Source organism: Diplotaxodon limnothrissa, linkage group LG15 (genome assembly GCF_057381915.1).
Source record: "Diplotaxodon limnothrissa isolate DT_005_m linkage group LG15, D_limnothrissa_male_GT1.1, whole genome shotgun sequence".
Classification (NCBI taxonomy): Eukaryota; Metazoa; Chordata; class Actinopteri; order Cichliformes; family Cichlidae; genus Diplotaxodon; species Diplotaxodon limnothrissa.
The window spans coordinates 17,515,101-17,535,557 of NC_140610.1; the positions used below are offsets into that span (position 1 = coordinate 17,515,101).

Below are 20,457 nucleotides of genomic sequence, written 5' to 3' on the forward strand. Positions count from 1 at the left end.
AAATGCTGCGTGTTGTTTCTCAGTAGTGCACAGATTAACCAGATTTAAGTAGCTTCCAGTGAGGAATATGCATTGTTTAGTTAAGCATTAGTTAAAAATGTTAAACATGTTGTACCCAAGTGTTAAAAGTCAAGAAAAGATTCAGTGTATGTGCACAGTATGTATGTATGTTAGCGATCAGTTAGAAATGGTGAAGAAAGTGAACTTTTAAATCACTTGAATTAAATTCCTGCAGGATATGTTCTGTTTCTAGCTTAAATTAACTCTGCGCCATTCCTAAAATTACTTTTACTGAAATATCAGCTTGTTCCGCATGATCATCTTGACTTCTTTTCTTGAACATTTTCACACAGCCAACCTTACATAATCTATCATGTAGTCGTCTTCTAACAAATGGGACGAACAAAGGTTATCTTATCTGGTAATCTTATCTTTACATTGGGAAGCAAAATCTGAGTTTACAGCACCATATATGTCTTGAAAGACGTTCCAAAAGAACTTGGAGGCATTTCAAATTTTGACAGTTTGCAGCACATGTAACTGTGATTTTCAAAGCTGGCAAAGTTCTTGTAGTGCAATTAATTTTAAGTGGTGTCTAAATTCTGGGTAGTCTCAAGGATAGGAGACAAACTATACTGTAAGTAATTTTAAGTATTGCATAATGTCTTGTTAATTTTGTGGAAAATCCCTCCATCTTACAGTTGTTGTCTCAACTTGTAAATGCGTTAGAATTTTCGAGATGTGGGCTGTATAATGGAGCAGAGTAACATTGCTGGTTTCTTACAGGAAAGGAGACCCTCCTTTGTGAACAGTGATTGTAAAAAAAACAAACAAATTAAATTAGACTTGGCTCCATCATTATAAGGTCATAAGCCTGCAAATTTTGTTGGTATTAAGTTTTTCTTAAACTTTGGTAAGGGAAAACAGTCCTCAATCTCATGCACATCAGTGTAGTGAGTATTAAATACAGATGTTTAAAAAAATGATGTAAAAGGTCAAATTATGCATTTCATAATATGACCAACACCCTGGAAAATACAACATATTTTCAGAGTAAGATAGGAAAATATTGTTTGGTTTTCTGCAAAATTACCATGAAATTAGAGAATACTTCAAATTACTTATGCACGACTTAAGTTTACTTACAGTATTATTATTTCCTTGTTCATGTAAAAACATAAACCCTTTATTCTGGTCTGCCTACGTTTAAGTATTTAAGTGCAATTACATTATAATTTTAAATGTAACACATTGGAATTTCATTTAATTACAGGAATTCCCCCCTTAGTTGTGAGTCGTATTACAAAGTGCTTTCCTTACAACCTCCAGTTATCAACCTTGTTTATTAACACAGGCTTTCTGCTTCAGTCAACACAGGTCCCGAGGAAAAGGTAGAAGACCAATGCTGAGATATGTTTTAAGTATTCCAGAGTGTACTGTTACAGTTGTTGTTTCATTCCCAAAGTGTCAGCTGTTAAACTTTAAACTCCATCAATTTGAGCACAAAGTTCTTAGAAGGCATTCAGGTGTGACACTCTTGCGCACAGAGATTTTAAAGCGGCTTTATTTCTTTTATTATTGGACAAATTAAAGTGAAATCATTCTCTGTATTGAATAGTCTTTACTACAGTGCTGTAACATATGACAGCTTTAACAGAACATTAAACCAAGCATAACAAACAAAAGTACATATACATGAATTTTCTGCATTTATTTTAGCAATTTATTGGCTTCTTTAGTTCTATTACTTAAGTACAGCTCAAACTGCATCTGAAAATTATCTTACCACAGCTCAGAATCTGTATCATAAGGATACCTCAATAAGACAGAGTGTGAACTTCCTGCTAGAGAAGTTTTCTTCACTAAGTTTAAGGACAAAACAGAATGTAAACAAACAAAGATGCTGGTATTCTGTTTAACTCTTACTCTGCTCTCTTTCCTCCTTCATCTCCACTTTTGTTTTTTCACTCACAGCTCAGAACCTCATGTTTGTTCTGATTTGAAGGCACCATGAACAACACAGCAAACCTGACACCTCATCAAGATTTGTGGCGCAATGTGACGGTTGCAAACACCACCTCATTTTACCGTCCTGCTGTGGACCCAGTGATTGGCAATGTCATTACAGTAATGTTTACAATCATAATCATCATCACCATGGTTTCACTTGGATGCACCATGGAGGTGTCTAAGATCAAGGTGACCAAGATCAGCAGTGAATGCGAATGTATGTGTGGTTTGTCTATATGCAGAAAAGCATTGTGACAAAGCTTGAAAAAATTACACGTAAGCAGGGTTTTCGATGATGTCCTTATGCCTGACAACACATTCCAGTTCCTGCAAGGAATTGCTGAGCATGTTGAAATATAATGGATAAAATACGTAATGAACATCACCATTTTTTCTAAGTAAATATAGTTGATGTGAAATTCTCACCAGATGTTGGTAGCAAACCATTTGATCCATTCATGAGAAATGACGCAGGGAAAAAAGTAGCTAACTGAAATCAGTAAATAGAAAGCAATCCTGCCGCTTAATGCAAATCTATTTCACCTGGTTTAGTCCCAAATGATTGCCTATAAAAAGGTGTCTCATTACCACACAAGAAGCATCAGATGAAGGGTAAAACCAACAAGATTTCTCAAGACCTTCGCAGCCTTATTGTTGCAAATCATAGTGATGGCATTAGTTACAGATAAATGTCTAACCTACTGAAGATTGCAGTGTAGCACTGTTGGGGCCATAATTTGGAAGTGGAAAGAACATAATTTCACCATAAACTGCACATGACCAGGTGCTACCAGACAGACGAGTGAGAAGAACCATCAGAGGAGGCACAAGTGTTTCAAAGAAAACAAGTAAAAACACTCAACTGCCATGGTTTGTATGCACACCATACATACCTCAGCACACAAGACTCCATTACTGAAGAGAAAGCATGTTAAAGCATGTTTAAAGCTTGCTAAAAAGCATTTAGACATGCATGTGAAATATTGGGGGAATGTAGTCTGGTCAGGTGAGACCAAAACCATGTTTGAGGTCAAAAGGCACTGCACATTACCCCAAAATCAGCATACCGACAGTGAGGTTTGAAGGTGGGAACATCATGGAGTGAGATTGTTTTTCAGCATATGATACTAGCAATCTTCGTATAATTGAAGATGAATGGAAAAATGTACCGAGACATTCTTGATAACAATCTGCTGCCATCTACCAGGATGATGAACGATGAAGGGTGGACGTTTCAGCAAGACAGTGATCCTAAACACAGATCGAAGGAAACTGAGTTTCTTTCTCTGAAACTAGACTGGCCCAACAAGTCACCTGGTTTGAATCCAACTGAAAATCTGTGGTAAGAGCTGGAGCTCAGAGTTCATAGAACCTTTTATGTGGAAGAATGGCCAAAATCACACCTGACCAATCCACACGACTAGTTTCTCCGTACAGAAGCTGTCATCACCAACAAAGACTTCTGTACGAAATATTAATAATTTTTCCCTGTGTCATTTCTCATTGCTATACATAACTTAATTAATGGACATCTATGGTTTGATTTCTTTGCATGTGTGGATTGGATGGGTTGTTAGCATCTGATGAGAATTTCATGTCAGTAGCACCTTTAGAAATATATTTACTTAGAAATGCTTATTTTACCTGTTGTAGATAATTTCTCCAGTGATTTCTAGGTGGGCATGCCTAGAAAACCTACAAAGGGAGGCATACTAATCACAAATCCAGTGTCTCAAAACATTATACCATCACCTAAGAGCAGTCATTAAATTATTTACAACTTCTGGAACAGTTCTTGATTTATACACTCTGCTTGGGTCTTCCATTAATTAGTGCATCGTGGCACTCCTGAGGTGCTATGATGATTTGATAATGGACCTTAGCTCACCTGTAATTTTGCTTTGTTTTTTTTTCTCTTCCTCTTGACGATACCCCATAGATTCTATGTAGGATTCACCCAAGAGAGTTGGATGACCAGCCAAGCAAAGTAGCCTAATAAAATGGTCATCATAAAAATTATCAGTTTTATTTCTGTGTGCAGGTAATAAGTCCTGTTAGAAAAAGAACTCTACATCTCCATAAAGATTGTCAACAGATGGAAGCTCAAAGTCCTCTAAAGTCTCCTGGTAGTCAGCTGAATTTGGATTTTCAATTCAATTTTATTTTATAGTGCCAAATCACAACAACTGTTGCCTCAGGGCACTTTATATTGTAAAGTAAAGACCATAAAGTTATACCGTTTACAATTGATAAAGTCGATTTGATTCTGTTTTTGTTCAGACAAACCCTGTATCAAGTATACCCTTATACTCGATACAGGGGTCCACTCTACCCTACCCAGGGCAGGGTTACTGGGGTCGTACCCTGGAGGCAATCCTCTCACAGCTCCGAAGTTATTCCTTTAATTGGTAAGGTGCTGAATACCATCCACACCTGTTTGCCTTTGTTGCTGTCTAGGTGTTCTTCGGTCTTTCTCTTGTAGTCTAACTTGGCCTCACGGATACCTCTCTCTTCAGGTTGACACATTCTGTGCTAAGCATAAAAGTGAAGCTGTAAATTTACTAGTTAATCTTTGTTTAACCCTCACTTATGCTCACAAGCTATGGGTAATGACTCAAAAAGAATGAGGTCAAGGATACAAATGGGTGATTGAGTTTTCCTTTAGTGACAGGGTAAGGCGCTCAGCCAATCAAAAGGGACTTGGAGTAGCAGCGCTGGTCCCACACATCGAAAGGAGCTAGTTGTGATGTTTTGGGTATCTGACAAGGATGCCTCATGGATGCTTTCTAGGTGAGGTATTTAGGGCATGTTCGTTTTGGGATGAGGGTCTGTGGCAGACCCAGGACTCAGTGGAGAGATTATATCTCTCAGCTGCCTTTGTAATGGCTCAGTGTCCCCCAAATGAGCAGGAAGAGGTGGCCAGGGTGAGGCTAGACTATGCTTCTTTGCTCCGACTGCTGCCCCATGACCTGAACCTGGATAAGCAGCAGAAAAGAAGTGGATGGTTGGATGGAACAAAGAATTCATGGTTTGAGTAATTTACTCAAACTGGAATAAAATATAGAAATATTTTGAGATACTGGATTTCTGAACATTATCTATTGTAATAAATACAGAATATATGAAAGTTTACCCTTTTCAATTAAAATGCACTTTTTTATAGTAATCTTAGTTTTTAAAAAATATACATATTTCATTTGGCCTTTTTCTGCTTTATTGGATAGACTCAGTGAAGAAGGGACAGGAAAGTGGGGGCAGAGAGAGAAGGGGAAGACATGCCGCCGTGTTCATGTTAATATAAACACAGTGGCATGATACATGTTTGGTAAATTTATGATCAATTTTGCTAACTTCTTCTGTTTACAGAATTACATCATGAAACCTAAGGGGTTGGCTATTGCAGCTATGGCCCAGTATGGGATCATGCCTCTTACAGCCTTTTGCTTAGTTAAGGTTGGTATTTATGTAAAGTTAAATAAGATTACTAACATGCAGTATAAATAATACACATTTGTCTTTACAAAGTTACAAATTTACAAATACAGACAGTGATTTATGATTTGTGTTCCCCACAAAAATCTTTTTACAGGGATTCATAATAAAAAATGTGAAAATTACACTGAGTTAACCAAAAAGAAGAACCAAAAACAGATTTTTTTTTATGTGAGGAAAATGAGTGGAACAGACTCAGGTGCAGACCAGATGAATTTAGAATAAAAGTCACAAGTTTATTAACAATCACACCAAGTGAAACTATTTACAGTGCATGGGACTGAGATTTTGAGGGATCCAGGGATGGAAGGGAAACGGGTTCAAAAAACACAGACTCTCCAGTTTCACAATCCTCTTCAGCACTCACGCTCACTTTCACTCCACACCTCACTGCCAGACTCAGGGGAACAGATCAGGAAATAGGGATGGGTCCAGGGATTTATATACAAGTAAACGTAGTTAGAACAGACTAGAAATTCACATGGGAAACAGAGGTTAACGGAGCTGTACTGCCAAGTGTTACTCAACTCAGCTCAGGCAAACTGGCAATCAGGCAGATTCATGGCAGGTGGGCACGTGAGAGGAGACGGTATGGTTTCCAGGAGGTCCAGAGGGAGGAAAATCCAAGCGAGCCACGACAGTCAGGAAGGCAGGGCAAGGAGCGTGGTGAGTGTGAACCCCATGGTTTGTAGACTGACTGATGTAGTAGAACCGAACAGGACAAGCGCTGAAGAGTCACACGGCAGGAGATTAATCTGATAGAACTGAGAACAGTAAGGCAATGTTAAACCTGGGACAGACGAGCATGAACTTGATCACAAGGAGTCAGAGTTACCACAACAGTAGCTGGACAAACTGGTGGAGAGTGGTAGGCAGTGCTGGTTTAAGAACCCTACTTACTGATTGCCATTGAAACGAGGAGCAGGTGAGGTGCTGGAAACTCCACCCCAGAGGACGGAAATCTGGAACTCCTCTAACAAAGAGGAACACCTCCCAGACACTCCCAAGGCACATGACAAAAGTTGCCCAGTATAATTGAATTTGTGTTGATGTACCAGTATATAATTGACACCAGACATTGTATTTTAGACTATTAGACATTGTTACTGTTATTTACAGCATCCTGCAAGAGGTTATTGGAATTTTGTGTTACAGGGGTTCCAGTTGAGTGATATAACAGGTGTGGTTGTTCTGGTATGTGGCTGCTGTCCTGGAGGAATTTTCTCCAACTCCATGGCTCTGGCTATACAGGGGGACATGAACCTCAGGTACACATAGGAAGTTATGTAGTTGTAATACATTTATAATGAGCAAAAAGATGCTAAAAATGTCATTTGAAGTGATTAATGCTCAGGCAGAAAACTTTACAACAGTTATACCACTCGATTGTGTTTGCGAACTTTCTCACACTGTGTCTGCCTGTGCAGTTTTCAAATATAACACCAAGACAAGCACAATTCAGACAGTTCAGTTAGATTTTGGCATATCTCTATCTGATGTCCAGCATGTCAGTGGAATATTCCAGGAAGCAGGAATATCTCTAGTAAATTGTTTGAACATCAGGTTGACAAGGACATTTAGCGTTGTGCAGTTATGAGAAGGGTTAATGGGGTCAGTAAAATACGAGGAATATGGAAATCATGAAGTCTGTGAGAATCAGATGTCATTTTTAATTCAGAAAGGCTAGTTTCCATAGCTCAGAGTAAAGCAACGTATTTGTCTCATCCTTGTCTTCTCCAGCATCGTGATGACTTCCTGCTCTACAGTGTTGGCTCTGGGTATGATGCCTCTCCTGCTCTACATCTACTGCCAGGGTTTCCCCAGCGTGCAGAACGCTGTCCCTTATGGTGAAATTATGTTATCGTTGGTCTTGATCCTTGTCCCGTGTAGCATCGGCATCATCATCAAGACCTACAGGCCACAGTACTCGAAGAAGTTCACGAAGGTTTGTGCATACTGACAGGAGAATGAAGGTCAGACAGATCACTAAAACTGATTAACAGTGTTGATTATTCAGTTGGTACAGGAATGGCAAATAAAGACTTCAATGACTCATATTTTAAATATTTGTTTAACAAAAAAAACCCAAACAAAACGGAAAACCTGTAGATTACATCATCCTACAAATTCTAGAATTTGCTGATTTTTTTTTTCTTAACTTGACACACAGAGAAACTGAATAACTTTGTCTTCAGACAAGTCTAAACATCTTTCTCTAAACTCAAATAATTCCTAATGATACCTAACGGCAGTCAGAGAGCTGTTGCCTAGCCTGTAGAGTTCTGTGCGTCACTTTGATATGCTTCCGCAGACCATCACTGACCCACCATACTAAAAAATATTACAGGCAGCATACTGTTTGCCATGGCTTCTCCAGACCCTCCACACTGTCAGGGACAGGGTCCACTAGAGGACGTCTGGCCCTCAGGCCACCCTTATGAAAGAGACATTCACAGAATTTTTTAGGGCTCTGACAGTGCTCATCCTGTTCCTTTTTGCACAAAGGAGTTACCTGTCCTGTTGGTGGGTTAAGAACCTTCTAAGGCCCTGTCCAGCTCTCCTTGACAGGGCCTATTAACTGGTTGCATACCACAGGCCTCCAAACACTTGACCCAGCTGTCTTATCAAGTTATAGGCCACTGTCGAACCTTCCTTTTCTTTCAAAACTTCTTCAAAGAGTAGTTGTAAAACAGCTATTTTCTTATCTGTAGAAAAAAAATGTTTATTAGAAGAGTTCAGTCAGGTTTCAGAGCTCATTACAGTACTGAAAAGCCATTAATGAAGGTAACAAATGACCTTCTTATGGCCTCTGACAGTGGACTCACTTTTGTGCTTGTCCTGCTGGACCGCAGTGCAGGGTTCTGTCCTACGACCAGTTGTGTTTACATTATACAGACAATAACATTAAAGACATAGCATTCATTTTCACTGGACAGATAACACCCAACTTTATCTAGACCTGGATGACCTGTCATTTTCTGCTTCTAAATTCAGATAAAACTGAGTTTATTGTTCTGGGCACTAAAAATCTTAGAAATCAAGTCAAGTCAAATTTGCTTTATTGTCATTCCAACCATGTGCAGTGGTACAGTAAAGAGTGAAATGAGACAACGTTTCTCCAAGACCATGGTGTTACATATGACATATAACAGACAATCAACACAGGACTACATAGAACCTGACAGTACCTGACAGTGACTGTACCTGACAGAACAGTACGATACAGACACAACAGTGCAAAAGAAATGTGAAAAAGACTGAGTATTGTGCAAAAAGTAACGTGGTGTATGAAGGTGTGCGTGTGTGTGAGAGAGAGATTCTGCCTATAAGTGCTCGGTAGTGATGTGTATGAAGGTGTGCATGTGTGTGTGTCAGTCCAGTCACTAACTGTTTAGGAGTCTGACAGCTTGGGGGAAGTTACTGTTTCGCAGTCTGGCAGTGAGGGCTTGAATGCTCCAGTACCTCTTGCCAGAAGGCAGCAAGATGAAGAGTGTAGTGAGGGGTGTGTGACGTCCTCCAAAATGCTGGTGGCTTTACAGGTGCAGTGAGTGCGATAAGTGTCCATGATGGGCTTCAACGATCTTCTCAGCTGTTATGGTGTCTAACAACATCAGCTTAATATCACCTCTATCACCTTAGTAGAGCACTTCACTCTCAGACTGCAGGTTTATTTGTGGTTCCTAAGGTATTTAAAAGTAAAATGGGAGACAGAGCCTGCAGTTTTCAGGCCTCTCTTCTGTGGAACGAGCATCCAGTTTGGATTCAGGAGATAGACACTATCCCTACTTTTAAGATTAGACTTAAAACTTTCCTTTTTGCTAAAGCATATAGTTAGGGCTGGATCAGGTGACCCTGAATCCTCCCTTAGTTATGCTTCAATAGGTCTAAGCTGCTCAGGCTTCCCCTGATGCAATGAGTTTCTTCTTCACTCACCTTTTAAACTCATTATGTGTTTATACACCAGTCTGCATTTAATAATTACTCTCTGGCTCTCTTCCACAGTGTGTCTTTGTCCTGTTTTCCTCCTCTCACACACAGCTGGACACGGCAGATGGCCGTCCCTCTCTGAGCCTGGTTTTGCCAGAGGTTTCTTCCTTTTAAAAGGGCATTTTTACTTCATCTATCACCAAAGTGATTGGTCATAGGGGGTCATATCATTGTTGGGGTTTTCTCTGTATTATTGTAGGGTTTTACCTTACAATATAAAGTGTCTTGAAGCAACTGTTGTTGTGATTTGGAGCTATAAATAAGCTGAGTTAAGTTGAGTTGAATTAAATTTAAATCAATCAGAAATGATGAGGAGGGTAAAATCTCAACGGCCTCCACCTGTGAAACTATTCTGGTTTTGAACATTGTCTTGTTTTTGCATCTCTGGCACACCTGTTGTTGATTTCATCAACATCCAAGCCACTAAAACTGATTAACAACCCCCTCTCTACTTAACTGACCAGATCAATATCCCAGAAGTGTAATTTAATTGATCCTATACTCAAATTCTTTTGAGCAACACAAAAGAAGAAGAGAAGTCAAACACTGATTTATGTCCTGTCTTGTTGTTCTTAGGTAGGCATGATTATAATGCTGATTATACTTGTGGGGACCTTGAGCTTAATTGCTATTGGAAGCGGACATATCATCCTGACTATGATGTCTCCTTCGCTCTTGGCCATCGCTGGTCTCATGCCTTTGATGGGCTACTGCTTTGGATACGTGTTCTCTTCAATCTTCAGACTCATCCACAGGTAGGTTATTTGTTTAATTCAATCATCAATGGATATGTATGTATATATATATATATATATATATATATATATATATATACACACACACACACACACACACACATATATCCTTCCATATGCCTTCAGGGAGCGGAGAACCGTTTCCATGGAAACAGGCTGTCAGAATGTCCCGCTGTGCACCACCATATTGAAGATAGCTTTCCCTGACGAAGTGGTGGGTCCTCTGTATCTATTCCCAACAGTCTACTTGGTGTCTCAGTTGTTGGAGGCGGCGATGATCATCATGCTGTTTAGGTGCTACCAAAGGTTCAAGAGAAAAGAGAAAGGTAAGAGTGACAGCAGGATTCAGATGTTACATTTTAACACAGGCCTTTTATCACGCAAGATAAAACAAAAAACAAAAAACAAGTATCTACAGATGTATGGCTGGTCGTTATTTCACAAAAATTCAACTGTGACTTGATCAAGTGTGGGTGTGGATGTTGTGGACATCTGAAGTGGGCAATGCTAGAACAAAGTTTGGGTTAATTCACTGAACTACATCCAGGTTGCAGCATCTCAGATTGGAGTGTTTGCATTACTCCAGTTGCTAAATTTAAAATATTTTAAATTAAACATTTTTTAAATTTTGTGTTTGAAGAAACAGTACTTTTTACACTACACAAAGTATAGAGCAAAACAATAAATAATACAGATATATTCTCCCCAAAGTACTTTATTGTACCTTTATGGGCTTGTAAAAGGGGCGATGCCTTCTAAGGTACTCCTGTTGTACCCTTTCATGTTGTAGGTTATGGAGAACCACTATTGACAATATTATACTCTCATGTACTGGTACCCAAACTGACCTTTTAAAAAGGTGCTACATTAGATATAGTGTAATTTATTCTATATAATTTCATTATTAATAATGTATTTGCTTTGATTGTTAGTCATTTGAGTGGTCTCATTGATCACCGAAAGCATTATGTGCCTCATATCTGCCTCTACAAGAACAAAAGCCCTACTATGTGGCAACAGTGCTAACCACTGCACCACTCTGACCTGAGACGAACACACAATAAATGCACACTTGAGCCTCAGTTACAGGTATGAGACAGTTAAATGCAAATTTATGGCATTCTGCATTTAAGCATTAGTAATTATTATTAACATCTGGCACTCTCAATAGTTTAAATTCAGTTCAATTTGATTTCAATCCAATTTGATTTATATAGAGCCAAATCATAACAGTAGATGCCTCAAGGCACTTAGTATATTATATATAATATAAATGTATTAAGGTATTACATTCTAGGTTTTTATAATAATACAGAGAAACCCCCAACAATCAAACCACCCTCCTATGAGCAACACTTGGCCACAGTGGGAAGGAAAAACTCTAGTTTAATAGGAGGAAACCTTCAGCAGGCTTAGGGAGCGGCAGCTATCTGCCACGATTGGTTGGGTTGGAAACTAGGAAAACCTAGTTTACCTAGTTATTCTAGACACAGGAACTTGAACACATAGTACATTACTAAACACACAGTCTGTGGTTGAAGCAGCAGAAAAAAAGAGGCAGAGAAAATGAGCAATTCCACCATCAGGTGTGGATGAGCGAAAACAATACACGAAATTATGACCTGAGTCGTAACAAATGGCAAGCACCAATGAGCCCACAAAAAGGTTTCTGGCTAAGAGTCTCTGCTGCCTGTTGTTACAGGCATGGTCCTTTAAGGGTGAAGCCTGATGGGAAATGTATGCGGGTGTGTGTAGCGGAACTGCCTGTCGGGTGTGTGAGGGTGAGCGGAGAAGGAAAAGAAAAGTAACGGTTAACTACAGAAGAGACGAAGAGAAAGTAAATAAAAGGAATATAATAACTCCCTCGGCAGCCAAAGTTGTATCGGCGATGCCCGCTGTGAGTAAACTGTTTCAGCCCACTGTACGCGGTGTTCGTGCCTTGGAGGAGAAATAAAGGTTCGGTAAAGCAGTTTCCTACGCCTCCCTCGATCTTCTTGCTAGCGGAGTTGACCTGTATAGTAAGCTGTTGCCGGCTGCGAGTCAAGTAACTGCCAGAGGTTTCCTTACTACGGTTCGGGGCCGCGGATCTGGCGCGGTAACACTGGGGGCTCGTCCGGGATAAAACTCCGCAAAGCGCCGAGAGAGAGGGAGCGAACTTTCTTTTTCTCTTTTCCCTCGGACGACAGAGAAAATGGCGGCTCCGAGAGATGCTGAAGGGGATGGCATGGGAATGTACTTCAGTAAGAGCAGCAACCCATTTTTGCCAGAAACCCCAGAGAGTGGCACAGCTAATGTGGACCGTGCCACTTATGTAAACAATAGAATCCACAGCAGCAACCCCTTCATCACGGACATAGAGTTAACGCCAGCGGCGAGCATAGCAGCAGTCTATACGACGGAGTTTGAGGCTGCATGGCATCTCACCCCGCCACCTTCAGCTCACACCAACCCTTTCTTAACACCAATAGCGAAGCAGAATGCAGTGTGCAGTGAGTTTAAGCAGTTGCAGTGCTCAGACTGCGGAGGCCCTGGTAACACTGCATCTACACCGCTCACAGTGGGACAGCATGGCTCGCATGATCACCCACCTCGGATTGTTACATCTCGGCCATGCAGCCAGCCATTCACCGCCATGAACTGTACCTGCAGTGTCCCTAGAAAAACGCCGTTTACTGAGCCAGCGAAGCTACACATTATGCCGGGTATACCCCAACCTGCGCAGTACAGCTATGAAATGCCAGCTCAGGGCTATTTTTCCCCAACAACTCGCATGGCAATACCAGCACCAGATGGGGGGTGTGGGCTTTGCAAGCATGACCAGGGTCACAGTTCAAAACAAGCCATGCCAGGGCCACGCGGCTGTTTTCCTGGTGTAGTGCAAGACGGGGGTTTTGCAGATTGTGGTGCTGATGGACAGACGAGGGGCAAGGAGAAAATTCCCACATTACAACCAGACCATTTCGATGGGTCAGGGTCATGGAAAGACTTTCTCTATCAGTTCGAGACCTGTGCAAAGGCCAACTGCTGGACGGAGAACACCATGGCTGTCCAACTGAGATTCAGCCTGAGGGGCGCAGCTGGAGCCATAATCCACAAAAACCCCAAATCTGCTCGCTGGAGTTACCAGAGGATTGTGGAGGAGGTGGAGGCTGCCTATGGGCCGTGTTCAGAGCATGCAGCAGCCATTGGCATTGAGCTACGGCAGAGAATCCGGAAACCAGGTGAGGCCCTGCACACCCTCAGAGATGATATATACGAGAAGGTTTCCATTGTGTATGCCAACCGCTCCGAGCTGGAGCAGGACTGCATTGCTGTAGAGATCTTCACTAATGCTTTGGCAGATGCTGAAATGGTCCAGAAATTGTTGGAAGAACAACCACGCACCCTGGCAAGAGCCTATGAAATCGCCCACAGGTTCGAGACAACGAAAAGGGCCGCCAGGGCAGTCACACAGCTTATGCAGCCAGGGCCACGAGTCTCTACAGCACAGGGGACCCGAACAGCTGCATTACGGGAGAGTGTTCATATGCTAAGTTATGAACCACCGGAGAGGGCCCAAAGACCTATCCAGCGTGGGCGCCAAAGCTGGAGCACATCTAACAGGTCAAGCAGGAAGGAGGCTGTTTGCCATAACTGCTCCGGCATAGGACATCTACAGAGGAACTGCCCCTCTCCTCGCTCACCTGCCCAAAAGCCTGTAAAAGCTGCTAGAGGCCCAGCCCCTGACCCAGGCACAGTGTTCCACAACGGAGGCCAAGATGTGATGTGTGTCCAGATAGCAATACAGGGACGGGAAATACGGGCCTTGCTGGATTCTGGTGCACGGCGGAATGTGCTGCCCCTCCACTATTTTAACACCATCCCCGCAGAGTCAAGACCTCAGGTGCAGGCATCCATTGCTCAGACTCTACAAGGCATTGGTCCAGAGGGATTGGCCGTTCTGGGCGAGGTCATCCTGCCTGTACAGGTGGGGAGCGGTGTTGAAAATGTAGACTTTCTTTTGGCCGACATGGCTGAAGGCACTGAAGTTATTCTGGGGCACCCTTTCCTGCAACAATCGTGCGCTTGCTTAGACTACGGCCGCCAAGAGATAACCCTGTTTAATGAAAAGATACCATGTTCTGGCGTGGGCCCTCGACCCCAGGTGCTTGTTGTTAGGGTGGCACGCACTACGGTTTTGGAACCAGGCTGCGAGTATGTGGTCCCCGGGTTTTCCAGCTTCCACTGTGCCGCCCATAGAGACATGATGCTAAGCCCTACAAAGGGCTTTGTGGAGAAGCACCAAGTACTGGTAGCTCACGCAGTTGTGCAACCTAGTAAACCCTCTAGCATCCCAATCAGAGTCTTTAACCCTGGGGCCGCAGCTGTCACCTTAAAGCGTGGTGCCGTGGCAGGGGTTCTTCAGCCCGTGCAGGTCCTGGAGGGGTCGGGGGGTCGCCCACCAAGGGTCCTGGCAGCCCTCGAACTTAATGGTACTCCCCCTGCTTCTGTACCAAGCCATTTGCAGGCCCTTTACGCCGAGAGCAGCCCCGGTTTGACTCACGTTGCCCGCTACGATCTGGCAGGCCTGCTGAGGTCCTACAGTGATGTCTTCTCCACTGGCCCGAATGACCTTGGTCGCACTGGTGTTGTCCAGCATGACATCCTGACCACGCCAGGGCCACCAGTTAAGCACCCGCCGCGCAGGATGGCAGGGGACAAACAAATAGCGGCCGACCAGCAAGTACAGCAGAGCTTGGAGGCTGGGCTAGCTCAACCTAGCAATAGCGGCTGGGCTGCTCCAATTGTGATGGTGAAGAAGAAGGACCAGAGTCCCAGACTATGCGTGGACTATAGACCACTAAATGAGCGAACCCTTAAAGACGCTTATCCCCTGCCACGCATCCAGGACACCCTTGACACGCTTTCTACTGCCAAGTACTTCAGTACACTAGACCTGACTTCAGGGTACTGGCAGGTAGAGATGACCCCCAGAGCCCGAAAAGCAGCTGCATTTTGTACCCGTAAGGGATTGTTCGAGTGGAATGTGATGCCGTTTGGACTGTGCAACGCACCGGCCACATTCCAAAGGCTTATGGACAGAGTCCTGGCTGGGCTGCAGTGGGAGACATGCCTAGTGTACCTAGATGACATCATTGTCCTGGGCCAGGATAGCACCCAGATGCTGGAGCGGCTCGAGCAAGTGTTCATCAGATTGCGTGGAGCCAACCTAAAACTGAAGCCATCTAAATGCTGCCTGTTTCGGGAGCAGGTGGCCTATCTGGGCCATATCATCTCTGCTGGAGGTATTTCCACGGACCCCCAGAAAGTCCAGCAGGTGACGGACTGGCCTGCACCGCGGACCGTCACAGAAGTGCGTCAGTTTGTTGGCTTAGCCTCATACTACCGCCGGTTCGTGGAGGACTTTGCCACAGTGGCTAAACCCCTCCACGAACTCACTAAGAAGTATGCCCGTTTTAACTGGACTGCCGACTGCCAGGGAGCATTCCAGGAATTAAAAAGACGGCTTACGGCAGCCCCTGTCCTGGGTTACCCACTGGACCAGGGTGACTTCTTCCTCGACACTGATGCCAGCAATTGTGGGATTGGAGCGATTCTCTCCCAAGTGCAAGGGGGCGAGGAGCGGGTCTTGGCCTATGGGAGCAGGCGGCTGTCGGCTACCGAACAAAACTATTGTACGACCAGGCGAGAGCTTCTGGCGGTTGTGGCGTTCACTTCCCACTTCAGACAGTACCTGCTGGGTAGGCCGTTCACTGTCCGGACTGACCATAGCAGCCTCCGCTGGCTGACCAGGCTGAGGGAGCCCGAGGGCCAGCTGGCCCGCTGGTTGGAGAAGCTGGCAGAGTATAACTTCCAGGTGCTGCACCGACCTGGGAAAAACCACCAGAATGCGGATGCACTTTCCAGGAGACCCTGCCGCGCTTCATGCCCGTGCACACTCCCAGAGCCCACCATCAACAGCGACCGGTTCGAGCATAAAGGTGTGCAGTGTAACTTAGAGGACTGTGGTACCAGCATGACCCCCCCCAGGGCAGCCCCCAGTGGGGGTAGTGGGGCCTGATGGTACCGATGGGAAAAGCCGGGTAGCAGAACCAGAGTGTGCACCCGTAGCAGCAGTGGACTGTTGTTCCAGTAGTAGCCACGACACCTGCCCAAATATCCACCGGGTGGATGAGTCCCATCACACTAGCTTGTTCAGTGGCTGGACCCCAGAACAGCTCTTGGCTAGCCAGAAGAACGATGTGGATATAGGCCCAGTTTGGGAATGGAAGGAAAAAGGGGAAGGTCGGCCCGTCTGGGCCGATGTAGCGGCATGCAGCCCCGCAACCAAAGCCTACTGGGCGCAGTGGAAGAGACTGTACCTAAAAGATGGAGTGCTGGTGAGGAAATTCCACTGTACAGAAAGTAATGTGTTTTTCCCCCAAATCCTTCTGCCTCACGCCTATCGTCACTCCGTAATGCAGCAGATGCACGATGGCCCAGTGGGTGGCCACTTTGGGGCAGAAAGGACCCTGGCACGCTTGAAGAATAGGTACTACTGGTACAACATGAAAGATGATGTGACCCTGTGGTGCCGCACTTGCACCAGTTGTGCTGAAAGGGCGCGGCCCCCAAAAACCCCCCAGGCAGCGATGGGCACGGTACGTGTTGGCGCCCCCATGGAGAGGATTGCAGTCGATCTGATGGGACCGTTGAACGAAACAGAAAGGCATAACCGATTCATATTGGTGGTACAAGACTACTTCAGCAAGTGGGTGGAGGCTTATCCAGTCCCCGATGCACAAGCGCCCACGGTGGCAGGAAAGGTTGTTGCGGAGTGGGTATGTAGATATGGAGCCCCACAGTCTCTGCATAGCGACCAGGGCACCAACTTTGAGTCGGCTGTGTTCCAGGGGATGTGTGAACTGTTCGGAATCAAAAAGACACGCACCACGCCCTTTCATCCACAGTCCGATGGCCAGGTAGAGCGTTTTAATGCTACCCTGCAGAAGGCCTTAGCCACCACCGCGGAGCGCTGCCACTGGGACTGGGATATAATGATCCCCTATGCTGTCATGGCTTATCGGGCAACTAAGCACAGTTCCACAGGATTGACCCCAAACATGATGCTTCTGGGCCGAGAGATAACCGAGCCTATTGACCTGGTCGCGGGTCTGCCGGCCGACGACACCCCCAACTGCACTACACCACAGTATGTGGTGCAACTCAGGGAAAGGCTGGAGCTTTCCCACCAACTGGCACGGGAGGCTCTCGGGAAATCTGTTGAGCGCGCTAAGAAACAGTACGATAAGAATATCTGCCAAGTTCAGTATCCAGTCGGCGCTGCAGTGTGGCATCTGATCAAAGGGACCAAGAGAGTGCGGCACAAGGTTCGCAAGTTTCTGCCTTCCTATGAGGGCCCCTACTTCGTAGTGGGCCTGTTGGATGATTTAGTCTACTGCATTAAAAAGGGGCCCCGAGCAAAGGCTAAAGTGGTTCATCACGACAGACTCAAGCCTTATCACTCAAGAACGCCGCTGGACAACAGCTGGGTCTTCCAAGACTCCGACCAGGCAGCACCCACCGAGGTGCCTCCTCCAGCGCTCGACGGAAGCGATTCTGACATTGATTTCGGCCCCTTCGACTTGTGGGAGACCCCAGCTGGGGCAGATCAACCAGATACTGGTGCTTCCCTGAGAGCTGGCTCTCCGCCACCCGCTCAAGGAGATGGTAGTGGGTTGCCAGCCAGCCCTGTTCAGCCTTACGTGGATGGGGCTGAAGGACCAGAACAGCACCCTTCCTTCAGGTCCACACCCCGTTCCAGACCACAGCGTGTGCGGCGGGCGCCGGACATGTTTGGTGACTGGGTCAGTCACTAGGCTAGTATGTCCTAACTGAGTCGGGGTGTAGGCGGATCGCTGCCCTGCTCAGTAGTTAAAAAAAAAAAAAAAAAAAAAAAAAAATTGTTCATGTTACATATGTTAAGTGATATGACTGTTGTAAATTGAGTTGTTACAGGGGGCTATTCTTACGTGTACTGTTGGGCTTGTTTGTCTTGCTGTTTCCTGGCAACATGGCTGTCGACGGGCTGCAAGTTATTGTTTGAACTGTTTATACTAATGAGGTAAAGCTGGATATAGGGGTAAACGTTCAGCTGTAGTGCCTTAATGTCTTTCTTTATGAATACTGTCTATGTGAAGGGCGGGATATGGACATTGACTTGCACCCTCCTCAAAGTGAACCCTGTACATCCTATGTTTTCTTGTGCTTAAAATATGGACAGTTGTCTACTTCAAGATTGTTCCATCCTAAGGATCGCCATTTTTGGACTGGGGGCACGAATGCTGTATGTTTCCTTGTTAATGGGGGGGTTCATGTGCTGGAATGATGTTAAGGGTTTAATTATCATCCAGAGTGGGGGTAGTGTTACAGGCATGGTCCTTTAAGGGTGAAGCCTGATGGGAAATGTATGCGGGTGTGTGTAGCGGAACTGCCTGTCGGGTGTGTGAGGGTGGGCGGAGAAGGAAAAGAAAAGTAACGGTTAACTACAGAAGAGACGAAGAGAAAGTAAATAAAAGGAATATAATAACTCCCTCGGCAGCCAAAGTTGTATCGGCGATGCCCGCTGTGAGTAAACTGTTTCAGCCCACTGTACGCGGTGTTCGTGCCTTGGAGGAGAAATAAAGGTTCGGTAAAGCAGTTTCCTACGCCTCCCTCGATCTTCTTGCTAGCGGAGTTGACCTGTATAGTAAGCTGTTGCCGGCTGCGAGTCAAGTAACTGCCAGAGGTTTCCTTACTACGGTTCGGGGCCGCGGATCTGGCGCGGTAACACTGTTCTTGCTTTCCATTCTACACACAAAAAAAATGTCAAAACAGCACCAAAACAAAGCAAAGAATAACTTTGTGATTGTGTTTTGTTTAGACAGATGAATAACCAGACCTTAGGATTTCACATTTAACCACAGGTTGAGCAACTTTTGTGCCAAATCTTGGTTTGTGTTAATACATCTGCTTGTCTGACCCACAGAAACTTACCAGGCTGCTGCCACTGGAGAGGATCTGAAAGAGTCTGATGTGTGATGTCAATTACCACTCATATATGTCTCTATTGTAAAGCGCTTTGGGTGCCTTGAAAAGTGCTATATAAATCCAATCCATTATTATTATTATTATTATTATTATTATTAGCGTGAACGGTTTCACCAAAGGGGCTCCAGATGAAGTAACCAAAAATAGCTTACTTACAGCTTAATGAACAAATAGAAAAATGTGCAACTGTATTTCTTGATTATAAAACAGTATCATTATCTGAACCCTGTAAATGTATTAGTAACTTCAGTTATAAAGCACTAATGAAGCCAAAATCCAGTTTTAAATACATTTTTGAAAAATCTGATGAGTCTATCTTTTTCCTACATCATACAATTACAAGTTTCCACTGAAAATAAATTCATTATGTACATTTATGTTTTTTCAAGCTCTTGTCCACTAAGTACCAATAAGTACCACTGAGGAAATGCCAGGAAACACGTCCACCGTCTCATGGATTACTACATTACAGGCTGCAGTATGTGAGATGAGCAGAGCTCTGAGTTTGTGATATGCACTGCGTGAGCTCCACAGAGCACTGTCCAGTTTTCATTCCTGTTCACCTTGACCACCTTAGACTTTCAGTAGATCTCAAGGTCGTGGTGCCCACAAAACGGTTAGATGTAAACATGATGGTGCTCGACTTCAGAAGGAAGAGCACAGCTACATAGACCATCACTGTCCTGGGATAAGATGATGCCCAGGTACTCCACTAGGTACTCACAGGTACAGGAAGGCAGATCCATCTCCTGCAATTGATTGGGGTGGAGGGGAGGAGGACAAAACAAAAGATCCAGCTGGTCATGGAAAATTACCGCTCCTCTCAGAGCCTGGTTCTGCTAGAGGCTTCTTCCTGTTAAATGAGAGTTTTTTCTTCCTACTTTCACCGAGTAGAGTAGGGTAGATATATGGACAAATTTTGTATTTGATGTCAAGGAAAACTAACATTTTAAATGACAATGGGAAACAGTGGCAACAAAAAAGTTCTGGCTAAGAGTCTCTGCTGCCTGTATTCGTATTCCATTTTCCACAAAAAAGGCAAAACAAATACAAAAACCTCCATCAAAGAGTAACTGTGCAATTGTGTTTTGTTTTTTGCTCAAGACCACTTTTTTAAAAAATCCCAAGAAAGTCTCCATGGAAG

The 20,457-nt window shown here is 44.3% G+C and overlaps 2 protein-coding genes across 2 annotated transcripts; both read left to right on the forward strand.

Moving 5' to 3' along the window:
• Positions 1-2,010: 2,010 nt before the first annotated feature.
• On the forward strand, positions 2,011-19,304 carry LOC146617347 (hepatic sodium/bile acid cotransporter-like). The gene is made up of 7 exons (XM_085372576.1): positions 2,011-2,199; positions 5,377-5,463; positions 6,658-6,770; positions 7,243-7,447; positions 10,066-10,244; positions 10,371-10,570; positions 19,252-19,304. The coding sequence occupies exons 1-7, from the start codon at positions 2,011-2,013 to the stop codon at positions 19,302-19,304; spliced, it is 1,026 nt and encodes a 341-aa protein (XP_085228702.1).
• Positions 12,436-18,103, forward strand: LOC146617348 (uncharacterized). Its single transcript, XM_085372791.1, has 2 exons — positions 12,436-16,252; positions 16,287-18,103. Exons 1-2 carry the CDS (start codon positions 12,436-12,438, stop codon positions 18,101-18,103), a joined length of 5,634 nt encoding a protein of 1,877 aa, XP_085228917.1.
• Positions 19,305-20,457: the final 1,153 nt, after the last annotated feature.

Coding starts and splice junctions, on each gene's coding strand:
- LOC146617347 (XM_085372576.1), top strand. CDS start 2,011: ATGAACAACACAGCAAACCTGACACCTCATCAAGATTTGTGGCGCAAT. Junction 10,245..10,370: donor ATCTTCAGACTCATCCACAG/GTAGGTTATTTG, acceptor ATATGCCTTCAG/GGAGCGGAGAACCGTTTCCA. Junction 10,571..19,251: donor GTTCAAGAGAAAAGAGAAAG/GTAAGAGTGACA, acceptor TCTGACCCACAG/AAACTTACCAGGCTGCTGCC.
- LOC146617348 (XM_085372791.1), top strand. CDS start 12,436: ATGGCGGCTCCGAGAGATGCTGAAGGGGATGGCATGGGAATGTACTTC. Junction 16,253..16,286: donor GTGTAACTTAGAGGACTGTG/GTACCAGCATGA, acceptor GGCAGCCCCCAG/TGGGGGTAGTGGGGCCTGAT.